Source organism: Tursiops truncatus, chromosome 11 (genome assembly GCF_011762595.2).
Source record: "Tursiops truncatus isolate mTurTru1 chromosome 11, mTurTru1.mat.Y, whole genome shotgun sequence".
In the NCBI taxonomy this organism is placed as follows: Eukaryota; Metazoa; Chordata; class Mammalia; order Artiodactyla; family Delphinidae; genus Tursiops; species Tursiops truncatus.
Window position 1 is genome coordinate 81,201,656 of NC_047044.1, and position 27,171 is coordinate 81,228,826.

The 27,171-nt window shown below is 38.3% G+C and overlaps 1 protein-coding gene across 4 annotated transcripts in view; it reads left to right on the plus strand.

Moving 5' to 3' along the window:
* Positions 1–27,171, plus strand: part of ITPR2 (inositol 1,4,5-trisphosphate receptor type 2) — a 533,856-nt gene that overhangs the window by 440,036 nt on the left and 66,649 nt on the right. For all 4 annotated transcript variants that reach the window (XR_012324486.1, XM_019936326.3, XM_033866983.2 and 1 more), the window contains 3 exons: positions 9,014–9,178; positions 12,436–12,631; positions 16,912–17,004. Coding sequence is in view for 3 of the 4 variants with exons in the window: in XM_019936326.3 (XP_019791885.2) it covers positions 9,014–9,178; positions 12,436–12,631; positions 16,912–17,004 (454 nt within the window). In the remaining variant the exon portion in view is untranslated. The remainder of the gene's footprint in view (positions 1–9,013; positions 9,179–12,435; positions 12,632–16,911; positions 17,005–27,171) is intronic.

Below are 27,171 nucleotides of genomic sequence, written 5' to 3' on the forward strand. Positions count from 1 at the left end.
ACGGAGATGAACAATACAATAACTGAAATGAAAAATGCACTAGAAGGGAATCAATAGCAGAATAACTGAGGCAGAAGAATGCATAAGTGACCTGGAAGACAGAACAATGGAAATCACTGCCATGGAACAGAGTAGAGAAAAAAGAATGAAAAGAAATGAAGACAGCCTAAGAGACCTCTAGGACAACATTAAATGCACCAACATCCAATGCACCAACATTCGCATTATTGGGGTTCCAGAAGGAGAAGAGAGAGATACAGAACCTGAGAAAATATTTGAAGAGATCATAGTTGAAAACTTCCCTGATATCAGAAATGAAATAGCCACCCAAGTCCAGGAAGCACAGAGAGTCCCAGGCAGCATAAACCCAAGGAGAACCACACCGAGACACATAGTAATCAAATTGACAAAAATTAAAGACAAAGACAAATTATTAAAAGCAAAAAGGGAAAAATGACAAATTACATACAAGGGAACTCCCATAAGATTAACAGCTGATTTCTCAGCAGAAAATATACAAGCCAGAAGGGAGTGGCATGATATATTTACAGTGATGAAAGGGAAGAACCTACAACCAAGATTACTCTACCCAGCTAGGATCTCATTCAGATTCGATGGAGAAATCAAAAGCTTTACAGGCAAGCAAAAGCTAAGAGAATTCAGCACCACCAAACCGGCTCTACAAAAAATGCTAAAGGAACTTCTCTAAGTGGGAAACACAAGAGAAGAAAAGGACCTACAAAAACAAACCCAAAACAATTAAGAAAATAGTCATAGGAACATACATATCAATAATTACCTTACACGTGAATGGATTAAATGCTCCAACCAAAAGACACAGGCTCGCTGAATGGATGCAAAAGCAAGACCCATGTGTATGCCGTCTACAAGAGACCAACTTCAGACCTTGGGACACATACAGACTGAAACTGAGGGGATGGAAAAAGATTTTCCATGCAAATGGAAATCAAAAGAAATCTGGAGTAGCAATACTCGTATCAGATAAAATAGACTTTAAAATAAAGAATGTTACAAGAGACAAGGAAGGACACTACATAATGATCAAGGGATCAATCCAAGAAGAAGATATAACGATTATAAATATATATGTACCCAACATAGGAGCACCTCAATACATAAGGCAAATAAATGCTTACAGCTATAAAAGAGGAAATCGACAGTAACACAATAATAGTGGGGGACTTTAACACCTCACTTACACCAATGGACAGATCATCCAGACACAATATTAATAAGGAAACACAAGCTTTAAATGACACAATAGACCATATAGATTTAATTTATATTTATAGGACATTCCATCTGAAAACAGCAGATTACACTTTCTTCTCAGATGCAAACAGAAGTCCAGGACCAGATGGCTTCACAGGTGAATTCTATCAAACATTTAGAGAAGAGCTAACACCCATCCTTCTCAAACTCTTCCAAAAAATTGCAGAGGAAGGAACACTCCCAAACTCTTTCTACGAGGCACCATCACCCTGATACTAAAACCAGACAAAGATACTACAAAAAAAGAAAATTACAGACCAATGTCACTGATGAATGTAGATGCAAAAATCCTCAACAAAATACTAGCAAACAGAATCCAACAGCACATTAAAAGGATCATACTCCATGATCAAGTGGGATTTATCCCAGGTATGCAAAGATTCTTCAGTATACGGAAATCTATGAATGTGATACACCATATTAACAAATTGAAGAATGAAAACCATGTGATCATCTCAATAGATGCAGAAAAGGCTTTTGACAAAATTCAACACCTACTTATGATAAAAACTCTCCAGAAAGTGGGATAGAGGGAACCTCCTACCTCAACATAATAAAGGCCATATGCGACAATCCCACAGCCAACGTCATTCTCAATGGTGAAAAACTGAAAGCATTTCCACTAAGAACAGGAACAAGACAAGGATGTCCACTCTTGCCACTCTTATTCAACATAGTTTTGGAAGTCCTAGCCAAAGCAATCAGAGAAGAAAAAAAAATAAAAGGAATCCAAGTTGGAAAAGAAGTAAAACTGTCACTGTTTGCAGATGACATGATACTATACATAACTAATCCTAAAGATGCCATCAGAAAACTACTAGAGCTAATCAATGAATTTGGTAAAGTTTCAGGATACAAAATTAATGCACAGAAATCTCTTGCATTCCTATACTCTAAAAACAAAAGATCAGAAAGAGAAATTAAGGAAACAATCCCATTCACCACTGCAACAAAAAGAATAAAATACCTAGGAATAAACCTACCTAAGAGGTAAAAGACCTAGACTCAGAAAAACATAATACACTGATGAAAGATATCAAAGATGACAAACAGTTGGAGAGATATAGCATTTCGTGGATTGGAAGAATCAATATTCTGAAAATGACTATACTACCCAAAGCAATCTACAGATTCAATGCAATCCCTATCAAATTACCAATGGCATTTTTTACAGAACTAGAACAAAAAATCTTAAAATTTGTATGGAGACACAAAAGGCCCCGAACAGCCAAAGCAATCTTGAGGGAAAAAAACAGAGCTGGAGGAATCAGACTCCCTGACTTCAGACCATACTATAAAGCTACAGTCATCAAGACAATATGGTACTGGCACAGAAACAGAAATATAGATCAATGGAAGAAGATAGATAGCCCAGAGATAAACCCATGCACCTATGGTCAACTAATCTATGACAAAGGAGGCAAGGATATACAATGGAGAAGACAGTCTCTTCAATGAGTGGTGCCTGGAAAACTGGACAGCTACATGTAAAAGAGTGAAATTAGAACACTCCCTAACACCATACACAAAAATAAACTCAAAATGGATTAAGGACCTAAATGTATTAGAACACTCCCTAACACCGTACACAAAAATAAACTCAAAATGAATTAAAGACCTAAATGTAAGACTGGACACTATAAAACTCTTAGAGGAAACCATAGGAAGAACACTCTTTGACATAAATCACAGCAAGATCTTTTTTGACCCACCTCCTAGAGTAATGGAAATAAAAACAAAAATAAACAAATGGGACCTAATGAAACTTAAAAGCTTTTACACAGCAAAGGAAACCATAAACAAGATGAAAACACAACCCTCAGAATGGGAGAAAATATTTGCAAACAAAGCAATGGACAAAGGATTAATCTCCAAAAAATATAAACAGCTCATGCAGCTCAATATTAAAAAAACAAACAACCCAATCAAAAAATGGCCAAAGACCTAAATAGGCATTTCTCCAAAGAAGACATACATATGGCCAAGAGGCACATGAAAAGCTGTTCAACATCACTAATTATTAGAGAAATGCAAATCAAAACTACAATGAGGTATCACTTCACACCAGTTAGAATGGGCATCCTAAGAAAATCTGCAAACGACAAATGCTGGAGAGGGTGTGGAGAAAAGGGAATCCTCTTGTGCTGTTGGTGGGAATGAAACTGATACAGCCACTATGAAGAACAGTATGGAGGTTCCTTAAGAAGCTAAATATAGAACTACCATACGACCCAGCAATCCCACTACTGGGCATATACCCTGAGAAGACCATAATTCAAAAAGACACATGCACCCCAGTATTCATTGCAGCACTGTTTACGATAGCCAGGTCATGGAAGCAACCTGAATGCCCACTGACAGATGAATGGATAAAGAAAATATGGTACATATATACAATGGGATATTTCTCAGCCATAAAAAGGAATGATACTGGGTCATTTTTAGAGACATAGATGGACCTAGAGACTGTCATACAGAGTGAAGTTAAGTCAGAAAGAGAAAAACAAATATTGTATATTAATTCATATATGTGGAATCTAGAAAAATGGTACAGATCAACCGGTTTGCAAGGCAAAAATAGAGACACAGATGTAGAGAACAAATGTATGGACACCAAGAGGGCAAAGCGGGGTGGGGGATGGTGGTGGGATGAATTGCGAGATTGGGATTGACATGTATACACTAGTATGTATAAAATGGATTACTAATAAGAACCTGCTGTGTCAAATAAATTAATTAATTTAATTTAATTAAAAAAATAACTTGGTAAGAGCAGCAAGTGTTATACTTTAATTTCTTCCTGAGAAGAAATCTACATGGAGATATAATTTTCCTATTAACTATGTGAATCTGTGGGTAGTCTAATAGCCTTCACAGCATAAAACACTCATTTGCACAGTCCCCAAATGATACATTATGATCTGCCTGTCCAGGGCATTTTGACCAAAGAAAATATTAGCTTTGATTTGGGACAAATTGAATGGAATAATTGTAATTTTGTTATGATAGATATTGATAGAAGAGTTTTTACCTATAGTTTTGATACTGTACAGATTAATAAAAACATTTTAGCAAATATCATTTACCTTAACATTTAACATAACAGGCTCATTACAGAACTGTCTATGGTTTACCATTTCCTAGGAGGTAGGAAAAAAAAGAAAACATAAATCAATCATATTTTTCCCTTAGATTTTAACGTATTTATTAACTTAATTTACACTTAAAACTTTGCATTGTGTAACAGGTGGAACTATAATTGCTAAAGTGATAGGTATCAGAAACGGAAAAATCGTCTACCTGAGAGTTAAGCCTTAATGAGCATCAGAGTTCCAGACCTTAGGTAAATAGCAAGCCTCTGAATTCCGTTCTTGTCATCAGTGAAATGAAGATATTAAAGCCTAGTCTGTCCTCATCGGGTTGTTGAGAAGATCAGTTCAGAAGATTAGTGTGAAGATTTAGAAAAGAACAATAGTATGATAATGATAGCAATAAAGGCTGCGGTTTACCGGTACCTAATACATGAAGTAGTATTTAATTGTAAAACATTGCTGTCATGATCGTAAAAGTGTTTGTATTTTGGTTCACAGGGACTTGTTTGTTTCTGACTCAGTGTCTTTCACAGTGTTAAGCAAATACAGAAAGTCCTTTTTTTGGTAAAGGAATCAAGTGGGAGGAAAAAACCTCAATCTATATTCTGAGCACTTAGTATTATCAGTTTCTGCGTATTATGATGCTACATCTTTATCATCTTTGCTCGTTGCTAAAAAAGTTTGTATTTACCTTGCAGCTCGCTTCTCTGTCTTGTCACGGGGGTTACCTCAATATTTGAGTTGTTTTAAAAATTCAAATGTTCTTCTCTGTTATAAAAGCATATCTTATAACCCAGTACAGTTTTCTTCCCACCTCTATGTTACATTTTTAGTTATTGCTAATGAAAATTAACATTATTTTGGCAAATATAAACACATTTTATCAGTTTGGGATCACTTAATATATTTTCATACCATCAAACTTACTTATAAATCTCATTTTAATAATGATGGTATTAACCAGTTATATGGATGTTATATAATTTATTTAACCATTTCATTAATTCTCATTGTTTAGATTTTTATAATAAATAATACGATAAACACCTGTGAAATATATTGAGTCAAAACATTCATATTCTCGTCCTTTCTTTCTCACACACACACACACACACACACACACACTCCCTGTTTTTCATATAATATAGTCACTGATCCTCCCACTTTTGATATTCAGTTGCAGAAACAGAAAACTGCCCCAGTGCTGGGAGAATACTAGCATGTGTTGAATTCAGTAAGAGACACTACAGTTTACACCACCCTCGTTTACTGTACTGTTTCGCTGGCAATTTAAAAGATCTCTTGGGTGATTTTGACTACATGACAATTTTGCCTCACACTTTGACTGTAGAACCTTATCCTGCCCAATATGTAACATCACTGAAATGGAGATTTTTGAATCAGATAATCTGATTTTTTAGTAAGAAGGTTGATGAATATATAGTAATATAGTTAAACTGCAGTTTAAGACAATAGATTCAATTTTACTTTTTAATAAATAGTAGACCATCTTTTTTGCTATAATTGTTGGAAAATAAATAGGAACAATGTAAGATGGGGATAGGATTATTGATCAGGGACATAGAACCAAATAAGACAAAAAGGATTATATAAAGGCAGCTATAAATTTCTGTGATCACATAAAATAGCAAACTTTAAGGGACACCACATAGAATTCTAGAGCTGTGAGGCACCTTAAGGCTTATTCCCTTCTAGTCATTTCATTTTAGAAATGAGTGTATACATCCTATAGACACCAGGAGGATTTACCTAAGTAATTAGTGGCAGAGCCAAGACTAAAACTCTGATGGCCCAACTTCTAAGCCAGGGTCTTCCCACTATATTGCACTGTTTAAAAAAAAGTCCTGCAAAGACATATCAATGAAATATAAAGTATCTATGAAAATATTACTATACTGTATAATTAATTTACCTAGTTAAAATTAATGAATTTGTTTTAGTATACATTGATTAACAAATGAACATTCATTTTTCTGTTTTGGAAGACCATCATTTGGATGATGTGTTACTTTTAAAAGGCTGTACAGAGAGCTTACATTGCTGCCATTTCCCTCCCCCACCTGCCACTTTTCCCCCCAACCTTCACACAATTTATCCCATTCTCAATGAAAAATATATCAAGGGCAGCTTTGAAGAATAGATGGAGAAAGAAAAAAATATAAGGGACGGTTGTGATCATTTATATCGGTATTTGTGTGCTGACTCGAGGGTCCTTCCAACACCAGTTCAGAAGATGGCCTTTTAACCACCTTGCTCAGTTCCCACACCCCCCGTTTATTGTTGCCCACATGAACGCTTGCCACAGAAGCAATGATCGCCTACGTAATGGTATTGACAAACGAAGGACTGGTTAGACAATGTCAAGTAAGTCATGACATGAAATGGGAGAATGTTTTTGTAACTTCTTCATTTCCATAAATATTCCCAGCTTTCATGGAAAATGCTCAATAAAACTAATTTGCAAATTTCCAGGTCATGCATCAGGAAAAACCAGCGTTCAGGTTTTTTCCTACCCAAGTCATTTATACTTACACTTATTTCTTCATGGTATGAATACTTCAAAATTAAAAGACAGCAGTTTCCTTGTTTCTGATCTCTGCAGAAATAGGTGGCTGCCACTACCAGCATTGGCTCCATCAAGAGAAAAGGAGCATACTCATCAATATGAAGCTTTATGTCAAGGTTCAAAAAAATTAACCTGAAACAAATAAGGCGAATCTTTCTTTTTCATGCAAGAATGGCAGAGGCCCTTTTAGGCAGAAGTGTGTCCTTGCTTTTGCATTATTTGAGAATTGAACTATATTGCTCTTGAGAACCTGAATTCAATGTATCCCTTTTCCTATAAGTATATAGGACTTACAGTTTTCCTGCATAATTTTTTTATGACTCAAATACACAACATTTAAACAATTTGTCTTCAACATATAATTCATCCTTCTGAAAAGTCATAATTTTAATTTTTATTTTTTATAGAACTTCTTATTTCTATTTCATATTGATGATATGGGTGAATGAATTAAACTTGCTTTTGGATAGTAAACATAAAGACATCCATTAATACAGTAGCTATATTTAATAGTAATGTAAAGGTGTGATGATGTAACACTAAATAGTGAAGTAAGACTTTCTATTTAACATTATTCAAGTTAACAAGATGATGAAATTGATAATATCTATTATTGAGAGGATATTTAATTAACATGGGGCAAACTTAGGAAAGGTTTGAAGTTTTTAATTGCTGTGTTGTTGACTTGGTTTGGTTATCTTCGCAACGTGCAGTGATAAACCATTTCTCATTTTATCTGTATTGATTTGGATTTCAGAAAGTGGGAGGAAAAGGTTTTTCCAACCTCTCAAATTTTACTTCTGCCCAAAGTGTTGTGCTCCTTCTTATGTTATTTAAAATCATTCCATAAGGCAGTTTCTTTCATATACATGGAAAAAAATCTATGATGTTGCAAAGAGCAAGCTGTCTTCCCAAAGTTAGATTTGGACATATAAAAACAAATATGATACCATTGCCAAAGAACCTCAGTATAAATTTCTGTATTCTGTATTTAAATTTCTGTACTTAAATTTCTGTATTTAAATGTATTTTTAATTTGAATACTCTACATCAGCGGTCCCCAACCTTTTTGGCACCAGGGACCGGTTTTGTGGAAAACATTTTTTCCACGGACCGGGGTTGGGGGGAATGGTTCAGGCGGTAATGGGAGTGATGGGGAGCGATGGGGAGCGGCAGATGAAGCTTCCCTCGCTGGCCTGCCGCTCACCTCCTGCTGTGCCACCCGGTTCCTAACAGTCCGCAGACTGGTACCAGTCCACAGCCTGGGGATTGGGGACCCCTGCTCTGCATGGTACCAAGGATAAAAAACACTCCAAAACGTTTACTGAATAATTACCATACATAGGACTTGGAAGATACATCCAAGTATTATATTTATTTTAATCTAGGTAGAGAAGTATATTTATATTTTTTATGAATGTAGAGTAAATTAAATACAAAAATAATCTTTAATGGCCTACTTGTTTAAAATAATATTCAGTAGAAAAAGTCCAGGATAAAAAAATCGAGGACAAATCTCTGGATGTTTTCTGAAAATATATTTTTCTATTTCATTTATAGTATAATAATAAAAACATTGCATTATTACTTTTAATATGGAAAATATAATGAGTAATATTTCAAGAGTCATTGTACTAAGGGCTTCATATTCATTATGAATTATTTAATTCCTTGAAGAGTTCTATGAGGTGGGAATTCCTTTATTCCAGTTTTTGGGAAGAAACAACCAAGGCCTCCAGTTGCATGGCCTAGGTCAGATAATAGCAGTGGGAAAACTAGCATTTAAATTCACGTCTGTCTTGATTTTAGAGCTGCGGCTCTTAATCACTCTTCCTCTCTTTTCCTGGAACTGCAAAGAATACAGGGTTTGTCTCTATGGTGTTTACATGCAGATTTGTAAGCAGTGCTGAAAAATTACAAAATGAGAAATCATAAAAGAAAACCACAGACTTTGTGAATAATAGGTTTTGTCAATGACATGCTGTTTTTGTGAGTTTCAGAACAAATAAGACAGTAAAATCGAATCTTTTCCTCCCTTTAGCTTTGTAATAAAATCGTATTTCTGGTGAGTTTTGTCGGAAATCGTGGCACGTTCACCCGAGGGTACCGAGCGGTCATCCTGGATATGGCCTTTCTCTACCATGTAGCGTATGTCCTGGTTTGCATGCTGGGCCTCTTTGTTCACGAATTCTTCTATAGCTTCCTGGTGAGTACATCTCTATGTGGATAGTCACTGCTGAAAAAAATACATAATGCTGCTGCTTCTTATGCTTCTTCCTTTGATTTTTTTTTTTTTTAAGCAGAGTCTGGCATTTAGGACAAATTATGTTATTTTTAGACTTGCCTAGGAAAATCATGCATTATTATTATTTTTAGTCTTTATCTCTGAGAAACGACATAGGTGGTACAATTCTTTATTTTATCTCTGAGACCCACCTCTTGACCCAGGCTTTGTATAGCAGGCTGCTTTGGGTTTCAGCCAAGTCATATTTCCCTTAGAGATTCTTCAACAAGAAAAGGGATATACTTTCTTGGTACTGAATTCATTGCATTTATTTATAACAGCAAATATTTTGTGTATCTTTAGAATGGCATATAAATAAAATGAAGGGGAAAGCCAACTTAGCAAAAAGATGATGAGTTGTTTTAAGGGCAGTCTTATAGTTTTAGATTTAATATGTTGTTGTTGTTAAGCTGATTTACATATATCTATTCATTAAGGTGGATTTTCAGATTTCTTCTAAAGCCGCATTTTGGTTTTGGTTTTGTTTTTTTGCTGGTTATCAGTTTTCCTTCCTACATATATGTTCTGTAGCTATAAACCAGGAGAGGAGTCAATACAAGTATATGGTAATGTTTTGAAACTTAGAGCATTACCAGGTTAGCATCATGATGCCAGAGGAACAATTTATTCATATCTTCAGCTCACAGTTGCTATGCAGAGGAGAACACTACCCAATAAAATAATCCCTGAAAACAAGCTGAAGATCTAAAAACATTACGCTGACCTGGTTTTCTTGGGTCATGAGGGGCAAATTCATTGCCTCCTGCTTCCCTGTGACCTAGCTCACCCATGTAGGAAGATTAAGTAAGAAACTAATTTTCTGTTTACCCCAAAACACTTGAAAGAGCCACAGTGAAGAGCGGATTTGTCCCTTATCAACATAAGGATACAAAATTATCTTCCAGGCAGCTAAGTTAGATTAGTATTCAGCCAGTGAAGTTAGATTAGTATTCGGCCATCAAAAGTAGACTTTTTTTTCTGATCCAAGGATTCTAATGAATTCCTTCTTTGCTCTAATTCACCACAAAAATTGCATTTTTTAAAATCTGCCTATGATAGGTAAAGGTCTATTATACCCAGCTCTTCTCCCTGACTGTAATAAATATGTAATATTTATTATAATGTTTTTGTGCTTCAACCTCCTTGTCTATAAAATGGATAGGGGTAATATGAGAGCCTAGTAATATCAAGACCCATTAAAGAAATAATATGAAAAACATGTGAAATGATACATGTAAATCTTTGTTATTTAAGGAAAGGTTTTTGAAAAAATAAAGGTGTATTTGAATTATTTTATGAGTTATTACTAGTAATGTTACTTTTAATTTATGTTAACCTTAATTTCCAGTTGCATTTTTCTCTCATCTTTTCAAATCATACAAACTTATGCTAATCTGTTTTCATTGGGTTGGTTATAAAAAGGATAGATTCCATTTTCATGTTTAGAGGACTAGAAGAAAATTTTAATGGACATGATGTCAAAATGGTATTTAAAAGTATTTTTAAAATATTTTTATGTTTTAAAAAATATATGAATTTGCATTCCCAGTTGTGTCCACAAATGCCAATCCTTTAACTGGTAATAGAAACCACACTCTAGATTTTCCTTTGAGAAATAAACGGAAGGAACCGTTCACCTGTCCAACATTGATACCTTTGCATTCTCAAGATTCTGATTCCGTGGGTGTGGCATAGGACCCAGGAATATGCATTTTCATCAAGTATCCTATGGGCTTCTGAAAACTATAAACTTTCATAAACTATCCAGAAATGATCTGGAACCATTTCCAGACCTTTTCTTTAAGCCACTGTTCAGCTGAGGGAAAATCTCCTTTCTGTCAACTAAATGCTTAAATAAGTTAAATAAGCCAGGTCAGTAATGTGGAAGCTGAACTTGCATTACTTAATTTGTCTTTAGGGAAGAATAAGGAATTTGCTTCTAAAGGTTGTATCTCCCTCCAGGAGATAAACAGATAGCAAAATAGTTAAACATATGTTTTTGTGTTTGACCATCAAAAAACATCAGTGTCCTAAGGTGAGCAAACAAGTTAATATATTTACAGCAATTATTTGCAAGACTATAGTTAAATTGGAAAGTAACTGTATAAGCCTCAAAACTCTGAAAAACAGAGTACAAGGCCCTGGTGTTTCTGAAGGGATGAGCGACACTGGTATTAATCATTTCAACCAGCTCAGAGATTTTAATCACTCCCCATAGATAGCAGAAAACAAACCCCAGTTATTCTAATATCAAAAATACTATTCATTTCTAAACTGATACTTATGCCTTCATTAAAGTAAATGTCAATATTGCTTTTAACCAGCTTTTAATAATGAAACATGTAGTTGCGAATGTATAATTTCAACTTTAAATATAGCAATAAATAAAATTGTTCTTAAAGTTGACTGCAGATAGCAGACACATACCTACGTTCTTGACCAGTGCATACGGATTGTCTACTACTAAACACAAAATGGAGAATAACCCATTATCCATAGAGGAAGTGAATTAACACCTGTGAATTATATTTCTCTTTATACTTCTGTTCCCAAAAGCATATACTAAAGTAATAGGTTTTGCCCTCAATCTACCTGTTTAGTAAGAAAGATGTTTGCATTTCTCAAATATTTTTAAATTTCATACCTTTTCTATTTTGGTGGGCTCATAAAATTGAATTCATGTCATTTCACCTCTAATCCCTTGATTAAACAATCCATTGAATGAATCCTTCAATTATTCATCACTTAGTTCCCTAATTCAGCATTCTCATGTTAGCCATTTTACATATTCTAGAAGCAACTACAGAATATCAGAAAGGCTAAAAATAGGGAATAAGTAGCTAAGTTGGTTATGTATTGTATTACAATTTTTCTAAATCCAAATTTGAAGCTATGCTATTACCATGTCTTAAAAAATTGATATTACATTGGTTATGAAACCAACATATGCACATTATATATTGTGTTAGAGTTATCTTTATTGAAAAACAGTTTATTAACACATTCAAACTGGAGAAGAAATACATATTTTGGTTCATTTTTAAGTTGTTATTTATACTGTTATTCTCTCACAGGTAAATTAAAATGGCCTGCATTTGTATTTGTGATTACCTTTGTATTTATTCACCCTTTGCTTCATTGCATTTTTTTCCTTGTTTTTGTTCTCTTTGGTTTTGTAGCTTTTTGATTTAGTATATAGAGAAGAGACTCTGCTCAATGTCATAAAAAGTGTCACACGGAATGGCCGCTCCATTATTCTAACTGCAGTCCTCGCCCTCATCCTTGTCTACCTGTTTTCCATTATTGGATTCCTTTTTCTGAAGGATGACTTCACTATGGAGGTGGATAGGCTGAAAAACAGAACTCCCCTTACAGGTATTGCTGTTACCACTAAATGAGCTTGCTCTGATGGCGGCTCTGACTGGTACATCTCTTGCTAAGAGGATCACAGGTGAATGATGATGGAGGCAATGTTTTCTTCCATTCCTTTGAAAACATTTTCTTGTTCACTAAGAGCTCATGAGTGTGAAATACCCCTACGCTGTATGTTAGCTGACAGTGTGCATAGGAAAATCTTCATACAAGAAACGTCACCTGAGCTCAGTCTCAGTACAGAAGTTTCAACAGTGTTGACCGTACTCCCGGGGACCGTTGACAATTTCAGTGCAGGGTAATAATAGCTTTGGGATTCTTTCTCTTGGGGGATGTCTCCCCCAAGAACTTCCAGCATCATTCACAACCATTATTCCATACATGTTTGCTCATAGTACATTATATTACACTTGAATAGTTGGAAAGCATAAATGCTTTGATTTGGAAACCATCAGATAGAAAATATGCTATAGAAAAATGCTCAAAATATTGTCATTAAGGGGCTCTGTCCGTGAATATGTGACTGTCAGAATTTCTGTATGATACTTATTTTTATTGTCTGACTGGTTAGACATCACCCATTTATACTCACTGTGATTCTTGTGGTATGAGGGGTGACTCTTTCCATCTCACTTTGGACTTTTTATTTATTATGCTCCCTAATGGTTTCTTCTTTCCCCCTTTCCTACATTTTGTTGTTTTGGTTAAATTTTGTTCTTAAGTCTCTTTCCTCCTCTCCTGTTTTGCTGCATTGACATCACAGTTCTGCACTTTGCTGATAGTTTCTCTGGGTGATTCCACTGCCTATGGGTTGCAGAGAAGGGAAACCACAAAACGACTCTCTCTTTCTTCAAACCATCAAATTTAAAAGTAGGATTTAATTAGTGGTGCTTTTAGAATATGGGATAATTAAGTGGCATTTAGATCTATTATTTAGTCTAAGTAATCAAGGCATGGAATAGAAACATCATATACATAGATGGAAAGTTACTAAACTTGAGACTGAATTTCAGACCTAGGTAGTAGTCTTTATTCACAGACACATGGTATATTTTCTGTTATGGCCTTTCTTTTTCTCCCTTAAATGTTACTTTGTCTAGAGTTTTATAGGTATAAATATTTGGAGGAAAAGCTCATGTATATACCTACCCCCAAAACTCCACTTGTACTAAACTATCTGTGAATCATAAACTATCTGTTCTCAAAATTCTTTGTCTTAATTGTTTACTAGGCATGATCACATTGAGTTATTCAGTACAGAGTGAGTCTGACACTGAAGCGTCACAATTTCTGAATTCAAACGTGTACAGTCGTTATTGTTTCATGAATCTTGTAGTAAATAATTTTAATTGTGTTGTTTAAAAAGTAAATTAGTGTCCAGAGGAATGGATAAAGAAGATGTGGTACATACATACAATAGAATATTACTCATCCATAAAAAGGAACGAAATGGGGTCATTTGTAGAGATATAGATGGACCTAGAGACTGTCATACAGAGTGAAGTAGGTCAGAAAGAGAAAAACAAATATTGTATTTATTTGTATATTAATGCTAATGTTGTATATTAACGCATATATGTGGAATCTGAAAAAATTGGTGCAGGTAATCTTATTTACAAAGCAGAAGTAGAGACACAGATGTCGAGAACAAACGTATGGATACCAAGGGGGACGGGGGTGGGGGACGAATTGGGAGATTGGGATTGACATATATATACTATTGATACTATGTATAAAATAGATAACTAATGAGAACCTACTGTATAGCACAGGGAACTCTACCCCGTGCTCTGTGGTGACCTAAATGAGAAGGAAATCCAAAAAAGAGGGGATACATGTGTACATATAGCTGATTCACTTTGCTGTCCAGTATAAACGAACACAATATTGTAAAGCAACTATACTCCAATAAAAAAAAAGTTAGCGTCATTATATTATGAATATATTTTCTTTAGAAATATAAAAAAGTCTTCCTTCCTGTCTTTTACAAAATAGGAAGCACGAAAACTAAAATGTCAAGATCTTCACTAAAAATATTTATACATATTTATATAAAAAGTTGTTAAACAAGAGAAAGCATTTGTAAATACTATAAAAATATGGCATACAAGAACAGCTAACAAAGTTAAACTCTTGATTCTTCATAGACTGAGAGTTTTTGTTTCATAGAGAGTGTATGTGGTACCGTGCCCTGGAAGAAGCACTCATATTTTCATAACATTTTAAATTTAATTCCTAATACTATATATTATGTCTGTGGATATGTAGCATAAAGTTTATTCTTTCAATTATTGAAAACTATTTTCTCCCAAAGTTGAGTGAAATTATCAAACATAGCACATCTAGGGAGCAAGTGAAATTGGGTACACAGTTCTTCAGTGAATGTGAAGAAATCAGTGAACAAAGAGAGAAGGTTGAGGTTCTAGAGCTGAATGGCAGGTGCACCGCAGATGGATATGAGAGCAGAGGACCAATAATTTGCAAATGGCCTTGGGAGTTTAGGACAATGCATATCCCACCTCTGACACCAGTGGAATCTGAATCTGTAGATGCAGGAGCCTGAACTTGACGGTGTTCAGGAGAATCCATGTCTTAGACAAGCCCAAGGAGTTGGCGGGAAGGTAGTGTTGACAAGCGGAGGTTCCAGTGTCTCTCCCACTGCCCCCTATTCCCCATCCTCAGTGCTGCCCTCCTGTTTCTACCCTCATTTTGTCTCCCCAGAAAATGGCAGAAACTTCCCAGGTGCTTCCCCCCCGCTCAGCCTCTCTTCTGCTTGTGCAAGTCATTCATTCCCACCACGGTTCTGATTCTGTGTCTTATGGGTTTGAAAACTTTGCTGGGCCCTGGGCTGGCTGTGGGATGCTTGGTTTAAAATCATTAGCCTAGAAGCTCTGCCTTGTCTGTGCCTTTGCTGGCCTCTGTACCTTTTGTCATAGGATTGTACCTGGAATTGCCCCCGTTACCCTCTACCTCATCTTCCTGTGTGTAAATCCTGTCTCCTCTAGATGGATCCTTCTCCAAAAACCTTTGTTTTTTCCGTTCTAGAATTCACCTCTCCCTCTCTGAATGCACTACCTCACTTTACGTGTACCCCACTCCCTCCATTCAACTATAATTATGTCTGTACCTCTCTGTATTCCCTAATTGATTGTGGGTTCTCCAAGGCCCTGACTCCGAGTCCTCAGAGCTTAGCACGAAGTCAGTAAATATTAATTAAGGGAATGGCTCCTGGGGAACACTCAGGAGCCCCACCTCTCTGACCACTTGATGCTCACTCCACCCCGTGATGTACCCGTCCTTTCTGCCATGCTGCCCCAGTCAGGGTGCGGGGAGGTAAAGTTTGCGGCTTCCCTTCCTCATGGACCCGAGCTCTCCCAGCTCCAGGGCTTGTGTTGGTGGCAACTCTAAGCCTGGTCTCTCTCCTCATCACACGTCCAAACTCCAGCCACCATTCCCCACTTCTGCCTTCGCCTCATCAAACAATCAGGCTAACCTCGGTGGGTGCTGCCCTGAAATGCACATGAATATTTCCTCAGTATCTGAAAATGAACTTAATCCTCTCCCTCCACCTTCTGGACTTTCCTTGGTGGCTCCATGTGAAAAACAGGTTTGAGAGGAACGAACCTCTTCATGTTGTATTTGTTACTAACAACAAAATCTGTTATATGAAACTTGTTTTACGCAGATAAGAAGGTTACTATTTACTTTTCTATCGGGGCCAGGGAGATAGGGGGTAAAGATGGATCCTTGGGGACTAAGGAAGAAAAGATTCTGAACAGGGATCTGGAAGAAGATTCTTGCTTCCCTGAGATGTTTGATGGCCTGTTCCCAGGAACCCGCAGTTTACCGTTAAGAGATGCCACCTCCTGCTTGCCCTACCTCAGCCACGGGCACCAGTGGCTGAGGGCTCAGGGTTACCAGCTACACTGGGGGAACATGTTCCTGGCATTTCCAAGCCAGAGCCCTGAATGCATTTGGCCATGGGAACATTGTTACACATGGTGGTTAGGGCCTGCAGTATTATTAGTCGTTTATCTCAGCCACTTTAGAAAGATAAAAAAGGCTTTTAGTGGGTTGGCCCATGAACCTATTCTCTATTTATAAAATTGATTCAGGAGGCAAGACTGTGTTCGGAATGCTACACTAACTTAACTAAACACTTTAGGAACACAGCTCATTTGGAGTAATAGCACCTTTTATTTATGTGCCTTTGTAATGTGTCTGCTCATTTCTTGTCACTTGCATATTTGTCTCTATACTGTGTCTCCATTGTGTGTTCTCAGGTAGCAATGCAGTTTCTGCTATGACTTTAACTTCAATCCTGGGAACATGTGAAAAGGACAACTGCTCACCCACAATACCGGCTTCAAATACAGGTCTGTAAAAAGGGCTCCAGGACAGCATGAACTCGATACTTCTGAAGTTATGTTTATTTGATTAAAGTTATTATAGGTTAGAGAGTTGCTCTAAAAATTTCATGGTGAGTTGAAATAGAAGAATGGAGGGTAAAAGAACCTAAAAGTTTCAAACTAGAGAAGGGATTCTCATATCCGTCATTTTGTATCCTCACCCTGTTCCTTGCGTTATTTGTAATCATGAGAACTTATCAAATTTACCCTGTGGTACATGCTGCTAAAAATTCTGTCACCATATTGCAAAACCATACCGCACTAAGCAAGACCCTTTCCACTGTATAGCCTTTAACTAAGAATATATTGCCTTTAACAGAAGAATCCATCCTTTAAGAAAGAATGGGAAAGCATGGGTTTAGAACTCAAAAAGCTTGGTTATAATCCCTGACCTGCCACTTTCTAGGTCTGTGTCTTGCATATGTTATGCAAATTTCCTGGACCTTGTTCAGATGGCTTGTCCTGAAAGAGAGGGAGGAAGGAAGGAAGGGAGGGAGGGAGGGAGAGAGGGAGATCTATCTGGGTACATAGGTACGTAAGTAGATAGATAGATAGGGCATATGATACTTTCCCTGCCTCCAAAGGAACAAATGGAACCATGCATATAAAAAGAATTTTTTAAACTCTAATCTGTTCTCAAAGGATGTGGCAGGAATTTGGAAACTATGGCATGTGTGAAATTTAATGAACTGTAGAAGGAATTAGTGATCTGTTTCCAGAAGCAGCAAAGATTTAGGGAGCATTTAGATATTTCAAGAGTTCTGTATATAAAAAAGGAATAGATTTAGTCTCTGTTATGTCTACAGAGGGCAAAATCAGACTCAGAGAAAATGAGGGAAGCAAGAGTTAATCACAGCGTAAGGATGGATTTCCCCACTTCCATCTGGAAGCACATTGTTTGGTCATAATGATAGAGCCTTTTTCCCCAAGTTGCCTTTTGCCTTAAGATGCTGGACTGTTGCTTGAAGTCCAACAAAAATGGACAGTCTCTTCTACTGACTAAATGCTCTATGACTTAAAGGGAGAATTAAACACATGCATATGTTCCATTTCCGCGTCCCAGCAGCTCAGGCACTGTGAACAGCTGCCACTCAGACTTCTTTCCCCCCTGACCTCCTGGGTACCCAGTTCAGGCCCATAAACCACAAACCAGCTCCTTCTCTACTTGTGTAGCTTTGCTGTGCTCTGAAGTTTCTAAAATCCCGTTACATGAATCCCCTGGCCTATATACCTCCAATTTTTTCAGCTTCCTCACATATTACAGCGATGACTCTTCATGTAACACTCCGAGGCAAGAAGCTGAGTGGTGTGACCATGTTTAGGATGGTGCAGTTTGCAGTCACACCACACGCTTGACCCATATTTGACTGACTCTTGGCTAAAATGCCGTTCTTCCCTGGTTCAGCTGTCAAGCCATAAATGCCTATTCTGTGCTCACATAATTGGGAGTTTGGGATTTCAAGTATAAAACCATGCACTTATGTCTATATCTTTCTGCCAGCCCATAATCCCAGGTTGTCCCAGTTTGTCCTGTGAATAGAGGAGGGACTTCTTGACAGATGATCTCTAGGTTTCAGGTCCCTTCCAGTGCTCACGTGCCATGAGGCTCATGGTATCTTTATGGGTCCTGATTCTATTAAGCAGAATATTCATTCTCTCTCACGTCATCCTCAAGTTTGATAAGCTCTAGAACACGGGTTGGCAAACCTGGGCCGTGGGGAAATACGAATTGTCACCTGTTTCTGTACACCCCTCGGGCTAAGAATGGTTGCAGCTTTTTTTTAAGTTTTTTTTTTTTTTCTTTAATGAAAAAGATGCAATGGAGACTGTATGTGACCCACAACGCCTAAAATATTTACCATCTGGCTCTTAACAGAAAAAAAATTCTGCCAACCTCAAAAGGTTTTCATTAAAGGTGCTAGAAGTGCTGCACGGGGACAGTGCTAAGGACAGAGTCCTCTGGTGTGTGGCCACCAGAAATGTGCTTTCAGATTAACATGGTCATGTTTTGTGCATTATTCACCCACAAAGAAATCTGCCTTAAATAAACGACCACTTATCCCATGTTCCTCCTCCTTTTAAAAAATATCTCATGAGGCTCCTTCTCAAAGCCTCCTTGCCAAAGCCCAGATACATCATGTTTGCCAATATTCCCAATGTGAAGTTCGTCTGAACCCGTTACTGGCTTCTCTTGATTCTGACTCCTTCCCACACTAATCCCTTCAATGACGTATCTTATCTGGGGGAGCAGATCAATCTCATTTGTCAGCGGTTTGCAGAATTTGTCATAATCTCAACTTCAGATCTGCAGACGTTTTACTCTTCCCATTTTCCACAATTCAAAAAATCACAGAGAGCTATTTCAAAAACTCAGACATAGTTTAAGTAGCTGGCTAGATTTAAATAGCTCTTAGGATCTGTTGGCCACCTTGAGCATCAATTTATTGTTATAAGTACTTATCTCTTTTTTAATTCAACATTCTTTCTCTGTGACAGAGTATGAAAAAGAGTATGTTAAAAAATTTACTTTCTTGTTAGCATGAGCATTTTAACAACATGGTCCCAAGTAGAGTAACCCTATTTCTGCCTTGCTCTTCTAAAAATTATTTACTTTTTTAAAAAAACAAATACGGGTTTCCCCGGTGGTGCAGTGGTTGAGAGTCCGCCTGCCAATGCAGGGGACACGGGTTCGTGCCCCGGTCCGGGAAGATCCCACATGCCGCGGAGCGGCTGGGCTCGTGAGCCATGGCCGCTGAGCCTGTGCATCCGGAGCCTGTGCTCCGCAACGGGAGAGGCCACAACAGTGAGAGGCCCGCGTACTGCAAAAAAACCCCAAAACAAACAAACAAACAAAAAAACCACTGTAACAGTGGTTTGATTTTAAGAGCAAAATATTGGTTTGCCAGTGAACCAAAAACAAAGCTAGTGTTCCTCCTGCCGGAGTCTATAAAGGCGGCTGACCCAGGGGCCCAGCACAGCAGCTGAGCCAGCAGCGCTCATCCAGCCCTAAGGTACAGTGAGGGAGCCGCTGAAGCCCCCCCTCCGAGAATGAGATCCTCTCTGTCATACACGTATGGACACATCCCAGGATGTTGCCGCCCAACCCCGTGCAAGTCTGCAAAGCTTAGGCTTTCTACAGTTTCCCAGGCATTGTTGTAGATGCTCAGCCAGGTATCCTAGTGTCATTGTTTCGTACAGTCTTACTCATGGTGACATTTTGATCTTAACATTCAACAGAATGAAGTGAGTGTTTTTGTAAAATAGGAATTTAGTTAAGTCAGATCAGTACAGGTCCTCAATGATGATGACGATGATGATATTAATAATTATAAAAACTCTGTGTATTCATTCATTCATACAGCAATATTTGTTGAGCCTCTACTGTGGGCCAGCCACCATATTCAAGACAGTGTTGAATAAAGAAATAATCCTGGACATTATGAAACTATAAAATAGTGAGGGAAGCATAAAAAGTTACAAAATACGTTACTGCAAATGGTGCTATGATAGGTAATCACAAGAGAGCCTAGCTGTAGATAAACAGAGAGGCCCTTCTGGGGAGGGATTATTTAAACTGAGACTTGGAGGGTGAAAGGCCAAGAGAAAGAAGGAGCCGTTCTGAGCCCAGGGAACAGCATGAGTGAAGGCCCTGAAGCATGTCCAGGGATAGATAGATTCTGCTAACTATCCTTATATTATAGGTAAAAACACTGAAGGACAGAGACATTACGTTCACAGCTAGTAAATCTAGATCTCTGATTCCAAGGCCTGTGCTCCAACCTTCTAAATTTTATTGCCTCCTAATTAAAGGATTAATCTCTATAAATTATTTCTTTCCTAACCAAAATCTAGAGATGGTTAAAATTCTGCCTAATGTTGCCTTCCTCATAGAATGCTTGGATAGATGTTCGTTGTGCGTATTGTCTTCTAAAGGCAATTTCTTAAAAAAAAGTAAATCTTCTCTATTATGTATTTATCAACTGGAGTTGACTCTCTCCTCTCTTCCCCAGACATTTGACAATGTCTGGAGACATTTTTGGTTGTCATAATTCTGGGAGGAGTTTTACTAGCATCTAGCAAACGAGTAGGGGCCAGGGATGCTGCTAAACGTCTCACAATGCAGAGGACAACTCCCCCCCAACCAAGAATTATTCAGCCCCAAAGGTCTACAGTGTTGAGGCTGAGAAAGTCTGTTCTGTCACAGAGTCTGTTTGGACATTGGTTTATACCTCCGAATGCAAACGCATTAAAGACTTCCCATAATACTGCTATCACCGTCATTTTCACCTAATACATTACACAAAGAACAGAACTTCCCTTTTCCCTGTGGACAAAAGGGGACAATTCTTCCAGGTGTATTGCCCCAGGGGCAAAGTCTGCATTTTTTTTTTTAGGCTGACCTGAACTGGGAGCTGTGGGTATGATTTTGCAGGGAAAGCTCCCAGAGTAAGGAGGAAAGAATCCTGGAGGGATTTCAGCACTGGAGGTGTGACAGGGACGCTGGTGGGATCCAGAGATGGTGGCAGTAGCTTTTCACGATGGGGGATCATTTGTAAATCAGTATTAAAAGCTACAGGAAAGCCTGTATTAATCTGCTCTTTCTTCTGTGACCTTCTTACATTTGACATGGTAAGTGATAAAATCCATTTGATTGAAAACTCTGCGGATCTGACCTTGTAACCCCGCCACCTTTAAATCTTGGCCACGTGTGTCTAACTGCAAAAGTAGAATGAAAGCCAGAACCTGGTGTTTGTGGGGCAGCGTGTGTCGCTTAGATGTAAAAATAACTTTGCTGTGTCTAAGACCAGGATGAAATTTTTTTTTAATTTACTTATTTTATTTACATTTTATTTTTTGGCTGCATTGGGTCTTCGTTGCTGCGTGCGGGTGAGCGGGGTTTACTCTTTATTGTGGTGCGTGGGCTTCTCACTGCGGTGGCTTCTCTTGTTGCCGAGCACGGGCTCTAGGCTTACGGGCTTCAGTAGTTGTGGCACGCAGTCTCAGTAGTTGTGGCTCTTGGACTCTAGAGCACAGGCTCCATAGTTGTGGCACACGGGCTTAGTTGCTCCATGGCATGTGGGATCTTCCCGGACCAGGGCTCGAACCCGTGTCCCCTGCATTGGCAGGTGGATTCTTAACCACTGCGCCACCAGGGAAGCCCCAGGATGAAAGCTGAATTTGCAAGCCCTAGCGTGCATTTGTGAAGGCCGTGGTTTGTTACCGAGTGGACAGCAGGTCCGCATTACAGAAGGCCCAGACACGCGCAGTAGCATGGTAACAAGCCTCGGGGAGTGGAAGGCTGAGCAGCCAGCTGCTGCGGAGGCTCCATAGGTGCGGGTAGAGTCATCCTCCCAGAGGCAGCGAATTCTCATGGCAACTGGCAACTGACTGCAGTTGAATAAAAAAACAGAAATCTTTTATTTCATTTGCTGCAGACTTCCCTGACTTCCTAGACAAAAATGTTCTCCTAAAAAAAACCCCAAAACTGATTTGCTAGAAAAGTAAGGATTTTTTGAGGCAAAAAAATTATTTGCAATTATTTTCTAAGTAAAAATCATTTGAATGTACGGGAAAAAAGAGGTTTACAGATGTCCGACATTTATGAGTTATTCAAATTGAATATATTTTTGTATTTTACTTTAGTAAAAATGATTGATGTATAGCAGAACCGGTCAGTCTTTATGTCACACTACCTTTGACTTCCTACTGGGTGCCCCGTGTTTTTAATTTTTTTTTCCTAAAGTTTTTTAAAATCAGCAATTCCATATTGAGGTGATTGTGATTAAAGGGTAAGGCCAAGAAACAAGAGGTTCTCAGTTGTACTCAGAATTTCAAATATGTCTCAATGACAATCTATTGCTTCTAAGAAACCATTAAAAAGGGAATTATTTAATTGTTAAAGCAGAAAAAAATGGCATTAATAAATACTTTTATTTATGCATGTCCATAAAAATTTATAGACTAACAGCTCAGATCGGGGGAAGTATTTCAGAGTCAATAGAATATGTTTTTATTCCTTTCCTCATATGAGACACCCCTATTATGAATTAAGAAAAAGTCCTTTCTAATACTCCTAAACTGAAAATGAGGATAATTTAACCTCATATTAAGTATAGAATTTGTTGGTTATATTAAAACTATAACTTTGCATGAGATTTGACAGCCATCTATCAATAATAATGCTAATTATGATACTTGGAATTTATTACACCCCTAAACATATGCCAAGCAATGTTCTAAGTTCTTTACATGAATATACTTAGTTCCTTTAAAATGTCTTCACGTTAAAGTCTATTTCCACTCATTGTTCCTTTATGCATGTAAACAAGGACGTGTCCTCTCACTTCTTTTATAACCACCTCTGTTTTCATCCTTACCCCTTTGCCACCATTAGCTAGATCATTATTCTTGCACCTGAAATCTTTTCCTTGCTACCATCTGTTCTCTTTCTTCTTATATACACTCTTGGGTCCTAACTGAACCTTCTTCTGCATTCTCTTATCCCCTCAAACTAATATCCTCTTAATCTCCTTCCTTTCAGTACTAAATTTTTCTATAAAACAATTGACCTACACTCTCTCCTTCAGTTTCTGAATCAACCATCTCTTAAACTACTTGCCATCTTCCTATGACATCTTCCTATGCTTTTCCTGATGACCTAATTGTTAAATCCAGTGACCTTTTCTTGTTTCTCATTGCCTTTGACCCTTCTGTAATTCTGATGTTTTTTGATACTCTCTTCATCTTTAAATTATTGTCTTCCTTAATTCTGGATCACAGTACTCTCCCAGCTCTTGTCCTCTCTAGCCTTTTAAACGTCTTCTTGTCCGATAAACGTAAAAATCATCTGAGATTCTTTCCTTGTCTTCATCAAAGCCCCGGCATCCAGTTTTTCCATCCAGATGGTCTGTTTCTGTGGTTTAGTGAGACCATCCTTTCCCAGGTCACCGCTGGCTGGACGCTTCAGTCTGATACTTCACGTTGCCGTCTCCTTCATACCGAGTCCCGTCAGCTCCCGATCTTTCATCCTTTCCATTCTCACAGCCATTACTCTGGTTGAGGCTCATAGCACATCATGCCTGAATTATTGCAACTGCCTCCTAAGTGGTCTTTCTACCTCCAATTATTCTCTCCTCCTCAATTTACCTACTATATCACCACTAGGCTACTTGTCAGAAATCACTGCTTTGAATATGTCCTTCCCTACCCACAACTCAAGGTGTCCACGATGCTCCATTACCTGCCAACTAAAATCCAAACTCCCTAGAGCTTTTCAGAGAACTGCCAGTTTATCTCCAGCCATATCTTACACTCCTCTACATACTGGTATTAGTGGCTCTTCATCATATAAGCAATTTTTTTAACTCCGGGGCTCTCTGCCCGTGCCATGTGAAATGCCTATCTACTGCTGTCTTAGTCCATTGAGGGACTCCCCCCTCATTATCCTTAGTATTAAAAGTTCTCTCTCTATTCTGATCTCTTTGCACCGCCCTTGTGGCTTTTATCGTGTGTTAATTTGTCTTGTTATTTGAGTTCATGTTTTATCTCATACTGCTTTGCCAACTAGATGCTAAATCACCTTTCTTCTGTTTAAAATTCTCCAGTGACTCCCCATAGCTTTCAGGATAAAGTTTAAACCCTTTAGCTTGGTGTATGACTCTCTCCATAATCTGGCCCTACCTACTTCTCTTCTTACAGCTCCCGCACTCACCTGCAGATCCCAGAGGCCCTGGCATCCCAATCCACCTGCCATTCCCCAGACACTCCAGATGTTTTTTCATGCCTGCTTGCCTTCGCTCATCCCATTTTATCTGCCTGGAATGTCTTCACTGATCCTACTGGCCAACCATGCCCTCTTTCAATATTCAGCCCAGGTGCCCCCTCCTTTAGGATGCTACCCCTGACACCCCAGCCCATGAGATGCTTATCCATCCTGCCTCCTTAGTACCCATGGTACTGCACTGCCTCTGTTCATCTGCTACCCACATTTCCTAGGGGACCATAAGTTTCCTGGGGGCTGCAGCACTTTCGTCTTCCCACTTGTATTTCTAGCACCTAATGCAAGGGCTCTTGATATATTGACATGAAGCAGGTTTGGCATGGGGAGAGCTGGTTATGTAGATAGGTCTCCACAAGGTGGCATTTATTTAGGTGAATTCATCGTGACTCAGGGCCTGGCTCTCAGCCTGAAGGCCTGGGAACTTGGCTTAACATATGATGAATAGATCCATCTCACAAAGGTAAAACCTTATTAACCGAGCTCCTAGAGGCTGCTGTGTAACTGGCATGCCCAAGCACTCGTTATGGAGTGAGTGGGCTGGACTATGGCTGACATTGACCCTGACCTGGGCACTCTCCCGCTGTTTACATGTCACACAGAAAGCCAATTCTCTTTATGTATTTGCAGCCAATCTATTTTATTTCACAATGGCTAATCGTGTGAATTGTGTGTGGATTTTACTAGCTCACCTCTTATTAAAGAGCAGACAACCTCACTTCTGAATTATTGGGGAGAGATGGGAGCACTTTCCTGTAGCTTCCATAAACTGATTAATCTGGTACTTAATCAGTCTTTAGTAAACATTGGTGTCATATGACTAGGTAGTTGCTGATGAAATAAACGAATGCAGATCCTGCCACTAGATAGAAGATTGATTGGACGTCTGACCGTGGCAAAGTAGTATATAGACATACTGCACGTGACTGCATTGCTGGAAAACCATATTTCTCTTCAAAAATTCCTTTAACTCTCGTACACATTTCTGACTATTTTCTTCGCATTCTTCCTAGCCAGCACCACCACCAGGTGTCGGGGACCTAACCAAGCACTGTGCAGACTGCGCTTTCTCACTGTCTTCTCTGCCCTTCTTGCCTCTTCTGCTGTTCTGACAGCTGGTACCACAAGCTTTACTTCTTCCTCATTTCTCCTGTCTCCAAAAGCGGTTTTATTTCTTCTACTTTCTAAGTCAGAATGTGCCTTGGTGCTCACCTCTACGGGAAGTGGTCCAGCACAGACCCTGCTGGTATCTTTGATACTGCATTTGATGCTTACCCTTCTCTGACTTCCGCCCTCCTCTTGAGGAGTATGTTTTAGAAAGAAGCAGCTCTGAATAAAGGGAAAATGCCGGATCCCTCGTCCATGTGATGTTGAAGTCAGCTTACAAGAAGAAAATCAACCCTTTCATAACAAAGTACCAGACAGGCTATTTGTAGTGGGTCAGGTACACAAAATTATCAATAGAAGCGTTCTCTTTCTTTTTCCTTTGGTGGTAGTTGTTTTTACATTCACGCCGTGACATGCAGACTGGCTACACCATTCCAAAGTTCAGTGCCACTCTGGTTCTTTAATCTTGTAACAAGAAAAGTACATTTCTGCTTACTTAATTTAGGAAATCCTGATTCTAGTATCCAATTTGGTGTGAATTTGTTATTATTTTAAATGACTGAGAGATTACTACCATATTTGGTAACTTTATCTTTAAACAAAATAAGACTAGGAATTTTCCTGTCACATTATACTTTTTTATCTCTCTCCGTTTGTCCCTAAATATTTTCACATAAACACATTCACATAAAATAAATTATTTACATGAAATAAATTGTTTACATAAATGCATCGTGCTTCTTACCTGTAGCTCCATGCTGGTCATTCAGAAAAATTTAGACACTTACTAAAGAAGTGAAATAGCATTTGCCCCAATTTGTGAGCCCTTAACTTACTATGGGTATGCCAATCTCTGTACAAAGTGTTTTACATACCTTAAATATAATCCTTAAATAACCCTCTGAAGGGTTTAATCCTTAAACAGACCCCCCCCCCTCATTTTACAGATGAGGACGTTGAGATTAAGTAACTTGCCCAAGTCCCAGTTCTGGAACAGAGTAGAATTTAAAGCTGGGTTCACCTAGCTTCCTTGTACAAACTCTTTCCCCCCCACAATACTTTTGCTTCCTGGGTGAGTTAACTGTGTTTTCAGAAGGTCTCACTGCAATCTCCCCACATCACGACAATGCGCAATGAATATTAGCTTTCTTATATTCTGTCCTTTTCGTTCTGTCATTTTCCACCGATGGAAGAAAAAATGATTTGGGGATATTATATGCGTGCTTTCTGAGTCTGTGTCAGTCACGGGC